The 17,486-nt window shown below is 36.3% G+C and overlaps 1 protein-coding gene across 5 annotated transcripts in view; it reads left to right on the forward strand.

The window, feature by feature from the left end:
- MGAT4A (alpha-1,3-mannosyl-glycoprotein 4-beta-N-acetylglucosaminyltransferase A) overlaps positions 1-16,750 on the forward strand; it is an 89,711-nt gene extending 72,961 nt beyond the window's left edge. For 3 of the 5 annotated variants that reach the window (XM_068138904.1, XM_068138912.1, XM_068138884.1), the window contains 4 exons: positions 10,267-10,345; positions 12,638-12,704; positions 13,662-13,774; positions 14,130-16,750. In XM_068138904.1, the coding sequence (XP_067995005.1) occupies positions 10,267-10,345; positions 12,638-12,704; positions 13,662-13,774; positions 14,130-14,162 (292 nt within the window). In that variant the 3' untranslated portion in view covers positions 14,163-16,750. Of the gene's footprint in view, positions 1-10,266; positions 10,346-12,637; positions 12,705-13,661; positions 13,775-13,946 lie in introns of all 5 variants that reach the window. The other 2 variants (XM_068138921.1, XM_068138894.1) reach the window with 1 other exon arrangement.
- Positions 16,751-17,486: the final 736 nt, after the last annotated feature.

Below are 17,486 nucleotides of genomic sequence, written 5' to 3' on the forward strand. Positions count from 1 at the left end.
TAACATTGAGGATCAGTAGTTTCCTTGCTACCATGTTGTTCCAAACTAGTCTGACCTATAAAACTCAAGTTTGTCATTTGAGATGTTAGATTACTCTTACAGTTTATTGCAGTTTGTTAAAAGACTTTCCTCTTTAGCTTTCCAAGATGCATGTGTTGAGGAATATGACTGCTATACCTCCTTGGATTAAAGGCAGATTTAGTTTTTTAGTCCTGTGCCAATAGTTTAAAAACTACATATTTTTCAACGTGGGTATATGAATCTATTGATTTCTTTTTGATCAAATGTTCCTTTGCAAAATTATGAAGCAGATGTTGTCCAATTTGTGTGGTTTTCATAAATAATTATATGCATCTACATTATGAATGGGGTAATTGTAAGGAGCAAATGTTGATCTTGAGTGAATTAGGATGAGTCAAATGCACAGTTGTAATTTTGGAAGTTGTTGCTAGCAAGTTCAGCACTGTTACTTTAAAAATGACATGCACATGTCTGAAGAAAATAATACTTTTTAAAAAGTTTTTCTTAAGTGTAACCTTAGTGATGAGGGAATTGGTGGGTTGAATAAGTACTAATTATCTGTGCAAAAGGTGGGAAGATAGTGTTTGTTACTGTGCCCTGGAAAATTGTAGCTAGGCCTAAAGTAGTTAAGTTTACTTGCTGTGTTAAGAGTCCCAACAGTAGAGTATGATAGGGTTTTTTTCCTTTTTTATTTTTTTTAAATTTATATTTATTGAAGAAATGCTTTTTGGTTTTAGAAGAAAGGGAATGCCTTCTTTCTTTTTTCCTCAAAGGAAGTCCACCAGTTAGAATGATGCTGTCTTTTCAAACTTAAGTTTTAACATTATTAGAGCTATCATTGTAAGCCATTTCAAAGATTATTATGATTTTAGCTTCTGTTGCAGATAGAGGCATATTTTATCCTCTACTGCATACTCTGAATGCAGTATTTCTTCTTTCTCAAGTTAGTAGCTAATTGGGGCTACAAATGTTGTAATTTCAAATTCTTGGGGACTTGTTTTTGACTGCTTCAGCAACAGCAGATTTTGGTAGGTGAAGGTCAAGTGGAGTAATGAAGTTTTCTGATATTTTAAGAATGTATGCTGAGGCAGTGAAAAATAAAACTGACTTGTGGGTTGTAACTGAAAAGGGAAAATGGTCTGATTATGAGGATGACTGACTTGGTGGAGAGAGAGAGAGAGATCTGATTGTGGGAATTAAGAGTAGAAAATGTGCTTTTGAAAGCCATCTTGTGTTTGTAAAGGGTTGGTACAGATTTGAGTAATAGAAAAGCTCTTCAAATTTACAGAAATTTTTGTCTGCCAAATCAGTTTGAGGTGTAGCTGCTTAATAAACAAATTTTTAAATGGAAATACCAACCACAGCTCCAATGGAATGAATGGCAGATTTGTTACACTGTGACAGAGCATAAACTTGTTCCTATAGCTTATTTTTCCACACCAAACTTTTTGCTGAAATGAATTTAGATGTTCTGCTGAGTAGAGCACTTTAGTAAGTAACTTTCAATAGGTCTTTATATATTACGGTTTTGAGACCTAAGAACATTGTCAGGGATAACACTGGCTACGATGTCTTAAAATGAGTACTGAACTCACTTCACTGAGCAGAAGATAACAGTTGTGGCCATTTTGTGTAAGGCCTGGTTGTCAGATCCCTGCTGAATAGTGAACAGTGCTTGCTTTAGGTGGTGCAGGGATGTATAAATTGAAATTGTATAATCCTCATTTTAGTAACAGCTCTTATATTGAACCTTTTTAAGTTCCCCCCCCCCCCTTTTTTTTTTTCAAGAGAAGCTCTACAGCCACAAAACTTAGTCCCTTATTAGTAAGATAGGATCTCATTATTTTTGCAAAACGATACATACCTTTTTTTTTTTTTACAGATGCATACCTCTGTTTTTTCAAATGTTCCTTAAATGCTCAAAATGGCCTACATTGTAAAGATAAAAAAAATACTGATTTTTTTTTTTTTTTGCTCCTTTAGGTTGTTTTATAATGATTGAAACCCACTTTCCTATTTTGGTATGTACAGTGTTGATCCAAGCACACAACAATTAAAACTGCCAGTTACATTTAAGAGTTAGTTTATGAAGCAAGCCTTATTACTGCTTAATGCTAATACTGAATGTAAATTATTTTTCCTCACTGTTAAGTCACCTGTCCAGGATAATTTATTTTCTTTACTAGTTACTGTTTTTCTTCAGAGATGTTAGTAAGGAATATTGTATCTGAGCAACTCTTTGAGAGGAGCTTTTGACTTTAGACTTTCCTTTGTTTGAGGGCTTTTTAAATGTAGGAAGCTCTGAAATGTAGATGGGTGAATAGTAGGTCTTGAACAGAGGTAATAAGTTTTGAATGTGACCATGGTTTTAAAAACAAAACCAAAATGCATCCCAGAAAGACATTCCATTGCAGTACTTAAGTGATGTTGATGTCCCTCATAATCACAACCATCTCTTTCTTGACTGCCTTAAGTGTCAGAGTTCTCCCTATAGATGTGACTGACACAAGTCAGAGTCTGTTTTCAAAAAACACATGCACTCATTAAATTGAGGAAGCCATTGGAAGTGCATAACCAATGATTTTGTTAATTAGACTGTTTACACTTGTCAGCTTTTCTGCCATTGGAGTTAGAATGGGTGTTTATGAAAAGGGCTTCAGACTTGTTTTGGTATAAGTTGCTTTAAAATGCTGATTGTTACTAAAACAAAACAAAAAAGTAACCAACCAAATAGAAAAAAACAAAACAAAACAGCAGCAACAAAAAACACCTAAACCAATCAACCGCCATCCCCAAAAAACACCCAAACTAAAAAACCACCCCAAAATCCAAACTCCAATCTAAATCTGCTTTATATTTTTTAAATATGAAGCTCATCCTTTCATGTGGTAGTGTTACTTGAAGAATTTTCAAAAGGATTAGCAGAGTTTATTTGGGTATTTTGGTTTAGTTTTCCCCCCCTTTTTTGGGGGGAGGTGAGGGGTGGGGGGCAACTTTCTTTAACCCTAGCACTACTTCTAACTCTCTAGTTGTCCTGTAGTTGTTCTTCTTTTAGCAAGTTATTGGTAGTCATCCTATATGTGACATTGATTATTAATAAATACCTGGAATTTCAGCTTTAAACTGAAATCTTAATCCTTTGACAAACCAGCTGGTACATGACGCTTCGTGTTCTGATATTGGCATATATACTGTAGAATTTGACGCTAATCATTTAATTTTTCTGTATTGTTGACCCTGAAGTCCCAGGGAACGAGTGAATTTAACCTCATGTATATTTCCCATGGTGTCTTCTCACAACAAAGAATTCCCACTAATGCAAGAAATATATATTTGACTATTTAAGCTAGAAAATCAATGTATTGCATGGGAAGAGCATCTTCTTGGTCTCCTGATAACTAAACATATATATATATTACTTTGTCTGCTTTGACACAGTCTCAAGCTGTGTCAGGGGAAGCTTAGGCTCAAGGTGAGGAGAAAGTTCTTCACTGAGAGAGTCGTTAGCCATTGGAATGGGCTGACCAGGGAGGTGGTGGAGTCACCATCCCTGGAGGTGTTCAAGAGGGGATTAGACGTGGCACTTGGTGCCATGGTTTAGTCATGAGGTCTGTGGTGACAGGTTGGACTTGAGGTCTCTTCCAAGCTTAGCTCCTTTCTGAGCCAAGGATATGCTGCTTCCTCCTTAATGGCGCTAATACTCAAGATTTGGGTATTTGGCTATGTTCCTGGATTTATGGTTCTTAGTCAGAAATCTTGGAGGCTTAATGATGGTGTCTAAACATCAGATGTGCCATGCCACTTGAGATACCTTAAAATAATTCACCTTCTTTCCAGAAGGGCTTGAGTCTCTCAGATGTCATAATTGCATCTTGCCTGCCTGTGATGAGGTCTCTTACCCAAGTGCATCTCAAATAGTGGCAAATGTCTGTGTTTAAGAAAACTGAATGGACAATTAACCTGGGGAAAAAAACCACAACAACCAACCAACACAACAAAACCAAGAACCAAGCCCCAAACAACTGTGTGTGCAGACATCTATGCACACACACATATTATAAAAAAACACACCAAGCAAACAAACCCAACAAAAAACCCCAAACAAAATAAACCCCAAACAAAAACCCAAACACAAACCCCAAACCAAAAAAACCCAACAAAATCACAAATGATACCCTGAACATTTTCTGTATTTGATAGGATTAAAAATTCAGCACAAGTAACCTTGCAAATTGATTTAGTGGCCATTTAACTAATATTGATGTGGTAGAAAATAAGTAAATTCTTTAAAGAGAACAGATTTCAGGACAGAGAACAGCCCTTCCCTTAAAAACCAACCAACCTCAACAAAACAACAACAACCAAAAAACCCGATAAAACCATCTCCAAAATGAAAAATTAAGAGTAATGAAAATTAACTTAGTGCCAGACCATTTTCTTGTACAGTTGATGTGTGTATACGCCTGAGAGCACTCTGCAAGTTCATGAAGCTGATCTCATAGTCCTAGTTAGGAAGCATGAAGCAAGAGTAGACCTGGGACTGAGATTTTTCTTACCCAGCTAAATGCCTCCCCCACATACTGCCCAGTTGAAGAAAGTTAAGAAATGGTATGGGTAACTTCGTAAAAAGATTTAGATTGACTTTTATTTAAAGTCATGTGAGAAAAATAATTATAGTTCTGTGTTGGATTAAAACAAAGTCTTGGACCACTCCTTGAATACTCCCATCATTTTTTCAGTCACGCTACTACTTTGTGCTCCTTCAACAGATGTGAGAAACTTCTTTGCTTTAAGTGTGCTGGTTCAGCACTTCTGTAAATATGGAGAATTCATCCCTTGCGGCTCTCAAAGATGTAGCCCAGGTTATGTTTGGGAAGTTCAACTGGCTGGTTTTGGCAGAGGAAATTAAATCTTACCAGGCATGAAAAAATTCCATGAGATTGTGTGGTGGTTTGAGCCTTAACTGTTTGTGACCATTTGAAGCAGTGCCTTTAACAAAGGGACACCATGGCTGAATGTTTTATAAACAAGACAGGTCTAAACTAATTTCATTGGTGGAGAAGCAGAGCACTGCCTTAAGTTTTGATTCCCAGTGGGACTAGTCTCAGTCTTGCATTTTCTCCCCCTCCTTCTGCAGCTCACAGCTTCTGGGCTTTTGGCCAGGCTGACCTTGGAACTGATAACCGCAAGGCCTGTACTAACTGCTTTTAATTAACAATTGCTCTTTTTTCTCTCTTTCTAACCCTCTTTGGGGAAAAAGGGGAGAGAAGGGGGTACAGGGGGAAACCCTTCCTCCTGGTGGAGGAGGGGAATCTCATTCTTGTATTACTTTGTTGTATATTTCTTCATATATTGTAAATACTGTAAATTGTGTACACATATATATATCCTGCAGCCCTGCTTGTAAATATAGCACATTCCCTTGCTAATCCGGATGTGGTTTTTTTCCTTTCTTTCGTTTTTCTTTCCCTTCACTTTACCGGGGGGGGAGAAGGCCTGGCCTTCCCCTCAACCCTCGACAATGGACTTTATGCAAAAGAGTGGGTAGGAAGCATGAAGGATAGGAGATGGGAGAAGAATCTGAGCTTGAGAGAGGCAGAAGAAATTATTCATTTTCTGTTTGTATTTTGTGTGAGGAAGTAATGCATGGTTAAGTTCATTTTTCACATACTGATTTCCAGTAACAGTAAAATAACATTTCCTAGTGAGGATTCTGGGAAAATGAGAGAGAGGAGGTAGCTTGTTTTTCTTTTACCATATTTGCATCCAGTGATCAAAAATACTGGGTAGAATCAGTGAATAATGACTCTTGCAGTGGATGATGGCATCTGTAGGGAGGCAAAAGATTTGCTGACTGAATGTTGCTTTTATAGAAATTCATGTTGTGAAGAATGGAAAACTGTTACGCTGCATGTTGCTATGGATAATTTGCTCAAATGTGAAAGGAAACACTCCCTCTCTGCCTTCCTACCTCCTTTCCTTTTCTGAAAATGGGATATACTAAAATATATCAGATTACTGTAAAAGACACAAAAGGAGGATATATAGAGAAAATTATTTGATTCCTGATGTTTATAGAGCACAAAGGCCGGCATTCATAAGTAGAAGCTTAGAATACTTCTGTTTAGCATCAGATGAGATAAGTCTTTTGTTTCCTTCAAAACAAGCCCCAAATATATTGACAGTGGAAATGAATTGTGTTTTTAAAAGAATCTTTGTGTATTTACTTTTATAAAGGTGTCAGAATTTCTTGGCAACATTACGTATTCCAATTTTTGGATACTTAACAAAAAATAGAAAAAGCATAGAAACATTTTTTTGATAAATAACAAAGTCATTGGCACTTAAAATATAAAAGACAGTAAACCAGATTTTTAAATGCCTGAAAGAAAATAAAATAGGTAATAGAGAAACAGTTTTCTGGGCCTAAATATGCTTTGGTATTAGGGAAAGAAATGAAGTGTGCCCTTCATTAGCAAGGTAGGACATGGATAAAAAGGTGTGTGTAGTTGGGATTAAAACAGTAAAATAAAAAAATGATGGGTGAGACCTAGCTCCATAGGAAGACATCACACCCTCACCTCAAAATGAGTAAATATTCAGGTTCACTGAAGGTGTCAGCTGAAGTTTTCCTTGCAATTTTGACTTTGTTCCATTTTATTGGTTTTTAAACCTTCATTGGTCTTTACATTTTATCATGTTTGTTTTTTTTTGGCCACGTAAGATGTTAATGACTACCATCCTTCATTCCTCTAATACTACACAACATTGAGGTGATGACCAGAATGTATGCAAATTGGTTCATACATGTAATAACTGCTGGCATGGAGGAGGTTATCTCTAGTTTTGAATATCTGCAGTAGCTAGTTATTATCTTTGACCTGTGCGTCATCAAAAAGATACTGCCAGAGGGAAAAAGGTCCTCTCAGGTTCATTTACATTAGGTTACGTCAGGTTAATTTACTGGTTGTAAGTCAGAGCTACTGTTTTCTGATCACTTCCGTTAAGACAGTCCAAATGTGTCCATGTCTGTATTTTGTTATAAACCTGTCAAGTAGTATTTCATAAGGTAATAGCAGTGGGTGGTGGGGTTTTGGGTTGGTTTGGTTGGTTGGTTTTTTTTTTTACATAAGATGAATTTGCATTTGTTCTATATTACTGTATTTAGTAACTGGCTTTCAGAATTTCAGTTTGAAATGTGTTACGCTGAAGCAGCAGGTAGTCAAGAATATAATTGTAATTTCTTCCAAAGAATAGTGTCAGTTAACTAAAGGGGCTGGGGGGTGGGGAAAGGAATATTGTTAGAGTTTACATGGACTCTGGGCAGATGTCAGAATAATTTAGCCAAAAGCACAACTGCTTTCATATGTATTCAGAAAAAACCTTTCATAGCCTGAAATCTGACTTATCAATATTTCAGGGGAGGCAAGTTTTATAAATTAATTGCACTTCTTTTAGGACCTGTAGAATATCTGTTCATTTGTAAAGTAAACTTCTATTTAAAATATTTTTTTTTAAATTTGTGAATTTCTAAGCAAGAGATTGATAGATGTTTATGCATATTCATACTTCTATTTTTAATCTCTGTAACTTATGTCTAAGTAGGTGTTAGCTGTCAAGTGTTCAAGAAAGGCTGGAATGTAAGATGCGACATGGGTATGATATATGTGTGTATGCATATGAGTAGGCATATAGTTATAGAAAACATAAAAAAAAGGTGGGTTTGATTATATGGAATTCTGGAAATCAATTTTTATTAATTAGCTGTTTAAATTGTTTTGGCATTGTGCCAGCTTTTGAGAGCAATGCAGCAGTGGTGTGATTACTTATTGGGAGGAAATAACTGCACTTCAGTTTCCAAAGTTGATAGCATAGTAAGGGAAATGGCAAACAAACAAAATTCAAATAAACAAAGACACACCCCCAAAAAACCCCAAACAATACCCAAAAAACTTCAACCAACCAACCAAACCCAAAATATCCCAAAGAAACCCCACCAAAATGCAACCCCCCCCAAATCCCCAAACACAGCAAAACAGCAAACCCCCACAAAAATGGCAAAAAAACCCCAAACCAAAATACCAAAACCAAACAAACCAACCCCATAACACAAAAAACCCACACCCCCCAAACACAATAAAAGCCCCCAAAGACTAAAACCAGAAATAATAATAATAAAAAAAAGCCTTCCAGGATCACTTCAGTGCGCATCCCCAGACTGTTGTTATTAATTGAGAGCTCAGCATCCCAGATCAGGAGGCGGTTCCTTGTGCTTTTTAGGTGTGTCTTCTCAGAAATAAGCTTTGTGAACTAAGAAAAACAGACATCTGTCGTTTGGTTGAAGCCTTTGCAGGCAGCACCATCTTAGATGCAAGTGCTTAATCACTTGCATTTTAAAATACGTCCTTAGAATTTTCAGTGTACTCAAGAGAAAAATTACCAGTAATGATTAGGTTATTTGACAGGATAGCAAGTTAGATCTGGTGGGTCAGAAGACAGCAGAATGTATTTTAGTCTTCTGGTCAACTTTCCCAAGAGTTTGTTTTGTCTATTAAAACATGCAATAAAGGCATCTTCCTAGAAAGGACAATTAAGTCTTTTGGGGGTTTTGAATGTTGCTACCATGTCAAAAAAGTCAGATGATTTTTCTTGGAGAAACTGCAGATGTTTTAGGTAGCCTTCTGTACTTCAGAACTGATTAACATTTACTTTAAGCAACAGCAGGGAAATTGTTTTTCTTGAATCATACACTGTGCTGAAGCTTACTGATTCCAGGTTTGTTTTGCAATTCAGTCTATGCAATTCCACTGAAACCGGTGCAATAGAAATCAAAGTAGCTTTCTTATATTAGTCTGTGTATTTAAAAATTTACCTGAACAATTTTGGCATCACAGACATTTCTAAGTCAGGGTCGGAGAGTCCTGTTTTCTTGTACTTGCTTCAAAGCTATGAAGTATGGATTAATACCGTGGACTTACCTGGCTTCAGACACACTAGATAAAGGCAAACTTTAGTTTGCATCTCCATTTATGTCTTACTAAATTGCAAGTCAAGCTAATGTAATTTTAATCATGATAATTTCTGAACTGATTTTGTCCCTGGTTGGTGATGAATTTGAAGATGGTGCTTACTGTTAATTTCTCTTAAGTTCCAATTGAAGAAAGGTTTGAAATGTGTGGGTAGACTTTTACATATTCATTCAAAAATATTAAAAATAAAATTGGCTTGTGAAAAGCGGCATCTGAGTAGGTGTAATATCCAGGTAGCTTTTGACAGTAATCTGAATAAACTCGGTGGTCCACTAGAAAAAATGGTGTAATTAATGAACTATTTATTAAGCATTGATACCACCTAGTGGTAAAAAGTATTGCTACTTTTTTATGTAATATGTATTCAAAAGACTATGAAGCTTGTGTTATAAAGAAAAACACCACTGTCTTTTGGAATGTTATCAACAAATGTGTAGTACTGCAAAAGCTGTTTGAGGAGTGGGAAGCTAGAGTTTGAAACCTTGCACTTCACTGGTTGATATGTATAGGGGTGGATGGCATTGATGCTGTTTTAAAACAGTATTACTTTTTTGCATAAAAAAGAGAAATCTCATTAGATGCACAACTGAATAATGGTAATGGAAACTTACATAGGTATAAAAGAAAATAAGGTCCTTTTTTGTTTGTGTATACACATAAGAAATATGCATATGCCTAAAAAATACCCACAAATTTTTTGAATAGTGCTTTGAATTCAGGGTGTGGATATGGTATGGGAATTCCAAGCACAGTCATTAATTAGACTTGGCAGTGAACCACAGCGGCGAGCTGGTCTAGGGGAAACCTGGCCTGGTAAAATGTTGACTTCAATAGTTTCCCAGAACTTGCTCAGAAAGGATTTGCAGAGTTCATTGTGTGGGTGGGCACAAGGAAGGGAGTGATAGGGAGAGGTTGAGGGAAGGCAGGGCTCCTGCTTTTGGTGGTGATAACAGTGCAGTAGTGACTACAATCTCGGTCATTTTGTATAATGCATATAAAAATGGCCTTTTGAAGAAAAATGTTGCCCAACTACATGTTAAAAGATTACAACCTTTAAACCTGTCAGTTATGGTACTGTGTGAAACCCTCTTTCATTCCTTATCGCCTGGGTCCACTATAAAAGTTATGATTGTTTATTATTGTAACGTCTGTGACTATTAATATGCAAGATAGTAACTGAACTAATTCTGACTTATTTTCCCCTTTTTGTTTATAGGTACTTGTTTCACAGTGGCAATCCAGAGCATCCAGGAGACATACTCCTAAACACAACTGTGGAAGTTTTGCCTTTTCAGGTACGAATTTATTCATTTGTGTCTTCTCCATTATAGGATAAAAGCAAAACTTTCTAATTTTATGGACTTTTTTGTTTTGTTTTTTTTTACAGTGAGGGAGACATGAATGCTTCTTTTCCTAACTGCAAAATCTGGATTCCCTCTTTCCTTTTTTTTTTTTTTTTAAATTGGAACTATTCACAGAAAACTATTGTAACTATTCAGCTGTTCATTGAGTGCAGTCTGCTATGAATGCTGTTGGTAATTTAGAGGTGAAACGCTCATTTTTCTTCCCATTTACAACTGCAATTTAAACAAAACAAGCAAACAAAAACACAACAAAAAATATCCAACAAACCAACCAACAAAAAAAAACACCCAACCCAACAAACCAATCTTTCCTTTCCTGTGCATTTTTTGAAAATGGGAGAGTCAGGTCTATCTACTTTTTTGACTTAGTGAAGAAGTCTTGGTTTGGGAATTGGCACACACTCAAACTACTCGATATGGAAAATGTTTTTTCCATAAATCAATCTGATTTCTGTCTCAAAAAGGCACTACACTATCTAAAGTATATTTTTGCTTGAAGCCTGATAGTATGGGTTCTTTCTTCAACATTTATATCAACAAAGTCTGAGAGGATTAAGGTGTTACTTCAGACAAGTTTATTTAGTACTGAAATAGCAAAGTGTTTCTGTCTTCTCCCATACACCTGGTGTAGGTATCTTGTAATCTGTGCTGAAATTACTATATGATGGATTTCTTTTTATTATTAAAAAAAAAAAAACCAAACAAACTACTATGGAAGCATTCAGTTCTCCTTTCTTGCAGTCTGCCTTCCTGGGAGTGAGGAAAAATAGGAAATTTTGACCACTCCCATCTCTTAAAAAGAATTTTGTCAGTTTGTTTCTAATTATACAACATGATGTGTGTGGGTTTTGCTTCTCAAGATCTTTGAAAATACCAGCAGCCCTCACGTCCTCTAGGGCCCAAGATACCACAAGAACACACAAGATAATCATAGAATCATAGGGTTATTAGGGTTGGAAGGGACCTCAAGGATCATCAAGTTCCAACCCCCCTGCCATGGGCAGGACTCCTCACACTAGATTAGGTTGCCCAGAGCCACATCCAGCCTGGCTAAAAAAACTCCAGGGACCTTGGGCAAAAAAAAAAACCTTGGGAAACCTGTTCCAGTGTCTCACCACCCTCATGGTGAAAGAAATAATGAAAGAAATGAAAATGAAAGGAAATGAAAAGAGGGAAAATGCACACTAAGTATCCCTTTTTTTGGTTACACTTAGCTGTGAAATGTCCCTCACAATGGATCATCCCTTAAGGAAATAATGCTACTGAGCTTCTGTTGCTGTTGACACAATTTGTAGAAAAAGGTAGATGGGAAATTCTACATCTAGGCCATTCCTAAGCCATTGGTGTCAACAGGATGTGTTACCAATATGAAGACAGTGGCTGCAGAATCACAGGTGCTATCCTGAGGGAAAGGTATCTCCAAGGTGAACTTGATAGAGTTGGAAGCCCATTCAGGTACTTTGATCCTTCCCAAGCAGAATTCAGAAAATTTAAAAAAGAAACTTAGAAACCTCAGTGTCTCTTGGCCCCTTTTCAGCAGCCTCCCTACCTTTAAAGGTAAAAAATTAAAAAGCTGATGGATTTAATCTCTTTCTGTTAAGCATTTTCAGTTGATTCTTATTTCTTTTAGTATTGGATCATGTGAATCTCATTGTAATTTTCCATCTGTTTTTGAAGCTCTTATCTGCAATCTCATTTTTCTGTGCTTATTAAAGAAATGTATTGATATCCATCCCTTTTTAGTGAGGCAGTGATAATTGTAATGCTTCCCTTGCTGGTCTGATGGCTTTTCATCTCACCCAAATTCTTACATCAAAAAGTAAACTATAAGTTTCACTTGTTTTGAGAGAAATTTCTGGTTCAATCACAAGCAAAGGCAGGGTCTTGCCTTCTTTTCCTTTCTTCTACTGTGTATGCCAGTACCTCCTCTGCCTGTTGTTCAAGTGTCAGTTAACGTGCAGGTTACATGGAGGCCCTTATAGTACTTTTTTTTCCTACTCTGATGCCAGATATTATTCAGTCCTAAAACACTGCTGCTGCCTTTTTTTTTTTTTTTTTTCCTTTTTTTTTGGTGTGTGTTGGCTGTGAATAACTATTCTAGGCTGGGTCATAATTACTTAGAAAAGATGGATACTGAATGTAAAACAAGAGTGCACACAAATTTGTCTTTCCCTGGCAGAGTAATTTGTCAAAATAAATTATCTCCTTTATGCTCTGTTCTAGAATGAAGAACTGGTATTAAACAAAGAAACCAAAGACAAACGCTTAGAGGATGGTTACTTCAGGATAGGTATGTCACAGTGGAAAGACATGTGTATTGTTCCTATGGAAACAGTTAAGACAATTTCATTAAAACAAACATAAAACTGTTTGGATCATTCATTTTGGGTTATGTGACCTTGTAGGCATTACTAAATATTGTTTCCAGTATTTCTTTTCCAAGACTGATGTACTGAACAGAGGTCTTGTATGAGTCTTAGTTGTTGTGCAGATAATCCAACTTCTCTCAGTGCTGATCACAGACTATTGTGGAAGCATTTCCAGGTTGTATAAGAGATGCTCTTCTGGTACTGCATATGTGCCTCTGTGTGAGCTCTGTGCTTAGCCTGATTTGAACCCACCCTACAGACAATTGGCTGTCAAGACCTGGAATGAGACAGGCGCATCCATAGCCAAGCAGCTGTTGAGAAAGGTGTTAAGATACCTGTTGTCAAGGAAGAGAAACTGTACTCATAGATTGTATTTAGTTGCTGAACATAGGCTGAGCTTCTCCGTTACAATGAAAGGAATTTTTTTGTCCTAATGAATTGCAGTTGCTGTGTATGTTTTAAGTCTAAAGTCTTGGTTTCTAAATTGTATTCTTATTTATCCTAATATAATTGAAGATCCTTTAAACAGGAGTACATTAACCATGAAGGACATCACTTGCCCTTAGTCCTTCTTCAAAACACCTAAGACAGGGGCTTCATGAGTTCCATTACAATAATGAAAATCTGTGCCAAAATCTTCCTAGAGCTCAAGGTGCTCTTGTTTGTTGCCTCATCTTTTTTGTTGCTGCAAAGCTGAAACTGATATAAAATTTGATGGCTGTCTTTTGTTTCAGGAATACCCATCAACCTTACAGCCAGCAGCAACAGGTTTCGCCTGTGAATTGTGATACTTCAGATAGAATTTTTTGACACAGATTTTTGTACTTTAGTTTGTTGAATGAGAGTTAATTCAGGATATACTTTTGCTTCTTTCGCAGGAAAATTTGAAAATGGAGTAGCTGAAGGAACAGTCGACCCCAACCTAAACCCTATTTCATCATTCCGGCTTTCAGTGATACAAAATTCAGCAGTTTGGGCAATTCTGAATGAGGTGAGAGGTGATAAATCCTTTTAAAAATAAAGTTGGGAAATGTGAGATTTGTTCATTTTGTCAGCATGCTGAAGCTCAACATTTTGGCTAAAACAGTTACTTCTTATTACTAAGAAATGCAATACCCTAAAATATGATGACTTCTTTTTTTTTCCCTGATTCTCTATTTCAGATTCATATTAAAAAGATTACAAACTGATGATGGGAATGTGCTTTATAGGAAAAAGAATCCTTGAAAACTTTTCCTATGAAATCTAACATTATCAAGTTGCAAATTCAAAGTACTGAGCATGCACCTTACTCAAAATTTCTTTCATTTTCACTTGAACTCTACCTCTTGTGAAATCTACTGTAGATGAGAAGATTGTATTTACCCCTTCTTGTCTGATCCATCCATCAACTGATGCTCCACACTGGTAACATCCTTCTGAGGCCCAAGTTGTCCTCCACTTCAACGTGACTTTACTGTCTTATGGTTACAGAACTTTGCTACACTCAACCTGTACTATTTTGATAGCATAATAATAGAGAAATTGTACATATTGTTACATTCCTTGAAGAAGAAAAATATAATTATTGTTAAATATGTTTTATGAAGGGGGTACTTTCAGAGTTCCATTTATTTTCTATAATAGGAACCCTCTTTTATAGACTGTCAGGGATATATATTAAAACTGTTAGGGATATTTAATTTATTAAAATAATTTGAAAAGAACATATTTTTATGCAGCAAAATTTAAAATTGATATAGTTGGTTTTTTTTTATGAATCTCTAGTTTAAGTTATCTTTCTACATTTTTCTTTGGAGATGCAAACATAATACCATATTCCAATGTACTGCCACATTTAAAAAACAAAAGAAAATTAGATTAAGTTTCTAAACTACATAGTTTTGTACACAGAATCTGAATGATGTTCAGAGGCATTAAGAGTTCTGAAGAGCATTATTCTTTGGGGCTATGAAATTCCATTATGTACAGTTTGTAGCCACATAAAAAGCATGCTGAAATGTCTTATTTCATATTACATACTGAATCTGCAGTGATTTTAGATTGAATCCATTGCATTTTAGAAGAATTTTTTCAATTCCAAGCAGTTCTTTCTGAAAAATCTTTGTAGGCGTTTCCTAGCCTGGACAAATTCATTTTCTGTACTGAAAAAAATTCATTCTCCAGTTTTGCTTTGGAGTGACACAGGCTGCCTTTTATCAAAACAATAGTAATTGGATGGATTTGATCTACTTTTTAAAAAGTTCTGTTACTGTAGTGTTTATTTTATATACATTACAGGGAGTGATTATGGCTTATTTTCATTTTGTTCTGTTGTTCAACAAAAACGTTTGACTCCTTCATTGATCAGTGTAATAACTTGCACTAACTTTTAATAGGACCTAAATTTGGTCTCCCATTAGTACCCTGCATTTTAGTTTCAAGGGAAACAACAGTAATCATAAATGAGTCTGAAACGTGGTCTGGAACAGTAACAGAAAGTGGTTTGGATTAAATCTAGAGTGGCATTGTTGCAGTACTAATGCTACTGCTGATCTAAAGAGTTCTGCTTAAGTGCTTTTGTGTAAAGACACAGGGATGGGAATATTTTACCCAGTCAGAAATGGTCAGGACAGAGAGGCAGAAATTGATGTCTTTAATAGGAATGAAGTGCCTGATGGACACTGGAGGGGAGGCATCTACCCTAGCAGGGGATTCTCAGTTGTGCAGTAAACCAACTGCCTAGAACTAGTATCTCAGTGACTGGGTCAGTTTTCCCTGCAGGAAAAAACAACAACCTTCTGTTGTCCCCAGCATCTGTGTGGTCAGGGTCCCTGACCTAGTGTGCAGGGATCTTTGATTCATATCTCTAGCATTAAAGTTTGACTAATAGATTTGGCCTATTTTTCATTACATATAAGGAGCAGAAGCATAAACCTGACTCTCTAGTACTGGAAGCCATCACCATTGGAAGATAAAGTCAACCCATCTTTCCATCTGCTTTGTTGAAAAATTGTGTCAGAGCTTTGACAGTTCAGCAATATTCAGGTTTAAGAGCTTAACTACTACAGACCATAGTCTTTTTCATTTAGCTATCATGTCTGGGGACACAGGGAAAACAAGATTTGTATGCAGACAGAAGACCTTCTGTTTTGATTGACCACTGTAAGTTTACTTTTTTCGTGATCACATCAGATGGAGTAAATAAAGTTACTTGGAAAGCTCATCTTGCCATTAGAGAGAATGTGGGCATAAGCTAGGCACTGGTCTCATAAATGGATTTTATTTTTGGATTAGGAACATGGATGAATAGGTTCAGAATCCTGCATGAATCTAGCCTATTTGTGGTGTCACATCTCAGTTCATTATAATGCCACACCACCAAATTATTGCCATGCAACGGCTTTTTATCATGTTAGCCAACAAAGGTCTAAGAAAGTATTTAGGTTTTCTTCTCAGCTGTGCCTGTGAACAAATGATACAAGTAATTTAAACTACAGCTATTTATTACAATTTATATGGCAGAAGTATGTTAGATATTGAAGTTTCTTAATACAAGGTAGTTTTGCTGACAGTGACTTTCATCTTTTTTCCATGAGTTCAAAATTTTACTGCTACCACTTACTTAAAGCTGTGTGCTAATTCTCAAAGCATCACCGTTTCTGATGTTTCATGGTCATTAAATTGAATCATTGCCAATATAGTAAAATGTCTAGAACCTTTCTCACATTGACTGCAGGACTCTGGTTAACAGCATAGTCAGTTTTCAGAAATGCCAAAATGAAATTTATCAAAGATGCCAAATTAACTAGTGCTTGGTAAAATGTGTGGGTTGGGTGTTGTTTGTTTGTTTGTTTATTTTTCCTAATATTGCTGTATTTTTATTACATTCTGCTAGCAGGAGTTGGAAATACTCTGTGCTGCTTTAACATTTCAAATGTTCCTGAGTTTATACGCTCTGCAAATAAATGTGCCACATTAATACAAATTACGTTTTGTAAATTCGGGTAAATGCAGATCTGGTACAATCAGACAGTTCTGCAAACTGGCTTGGAAATTTTGCTGAGAAACAGAAGCAGCAGATAAAATACTTCCTCATTATTTCTGCAGACAGCTCTCTTGGGCTATCTTTTAAATTCCAGTCCCCAAGTCAGGCTAAAGTGGTGCAAGACTCCTTCCTGGACTTACAGTGAAATAAGAATGCTTCAGCAGTTTGGCTCATCATCAATTAGCTCAGGCATTATTTATGAGTGGTTATACTCCAGAGGGGCTGGTGTCATTCATTGATTACAGTATCACCAGAAGAATTCCTCAGCATCTTCAACCTGTTACATGATTTTGGGGAGGTTTTTCCTACATTTAACTTCAAGTGAGTTTTGTTGTGGCCTTAAATGTCTCCTCTAGGCCCCTGAATCTTATGATAATCAAATAAAGGAAAGTGTGTCAAAATAAACTGCGTTATCCTGTGATCCCATTAGCTGCTTCTGATTTTGTTAATGTTTCAGAAAGAGAACTCTTGTGACACCAAAAGCATTACCAGAAACATTCATTTTCTGGAAAAATTATTCTTTACTTATAATGGATGCCAAACAGACTGGCTGATACGAGCATTAGTTTTTCTGAGCTGATCAGGATTGCTCTGGACCAAGGAAATACAAGACTGTCAGTATAACCTTGCTTTGCTCACTCAGTGGACAGTCCTGAAAACATTGTAAATAATGTGA

This window comes from Melanerpes formicivorus, unplaced genomic scaffold (genome assembly GCF_026170545.1).
Source record: "Melanerpes formicivorus ecotype bairdi unplaced genomic scaffold, bMelFor1.0.p_v2 SCAF_1, whole genome shotgun sequence".
Lineage (NCBI taxonomy): Eukaryota > Metazoa > Chordata > Aves > Piciformes > Picidae > Melanerpes > Melanerpes formicivorus.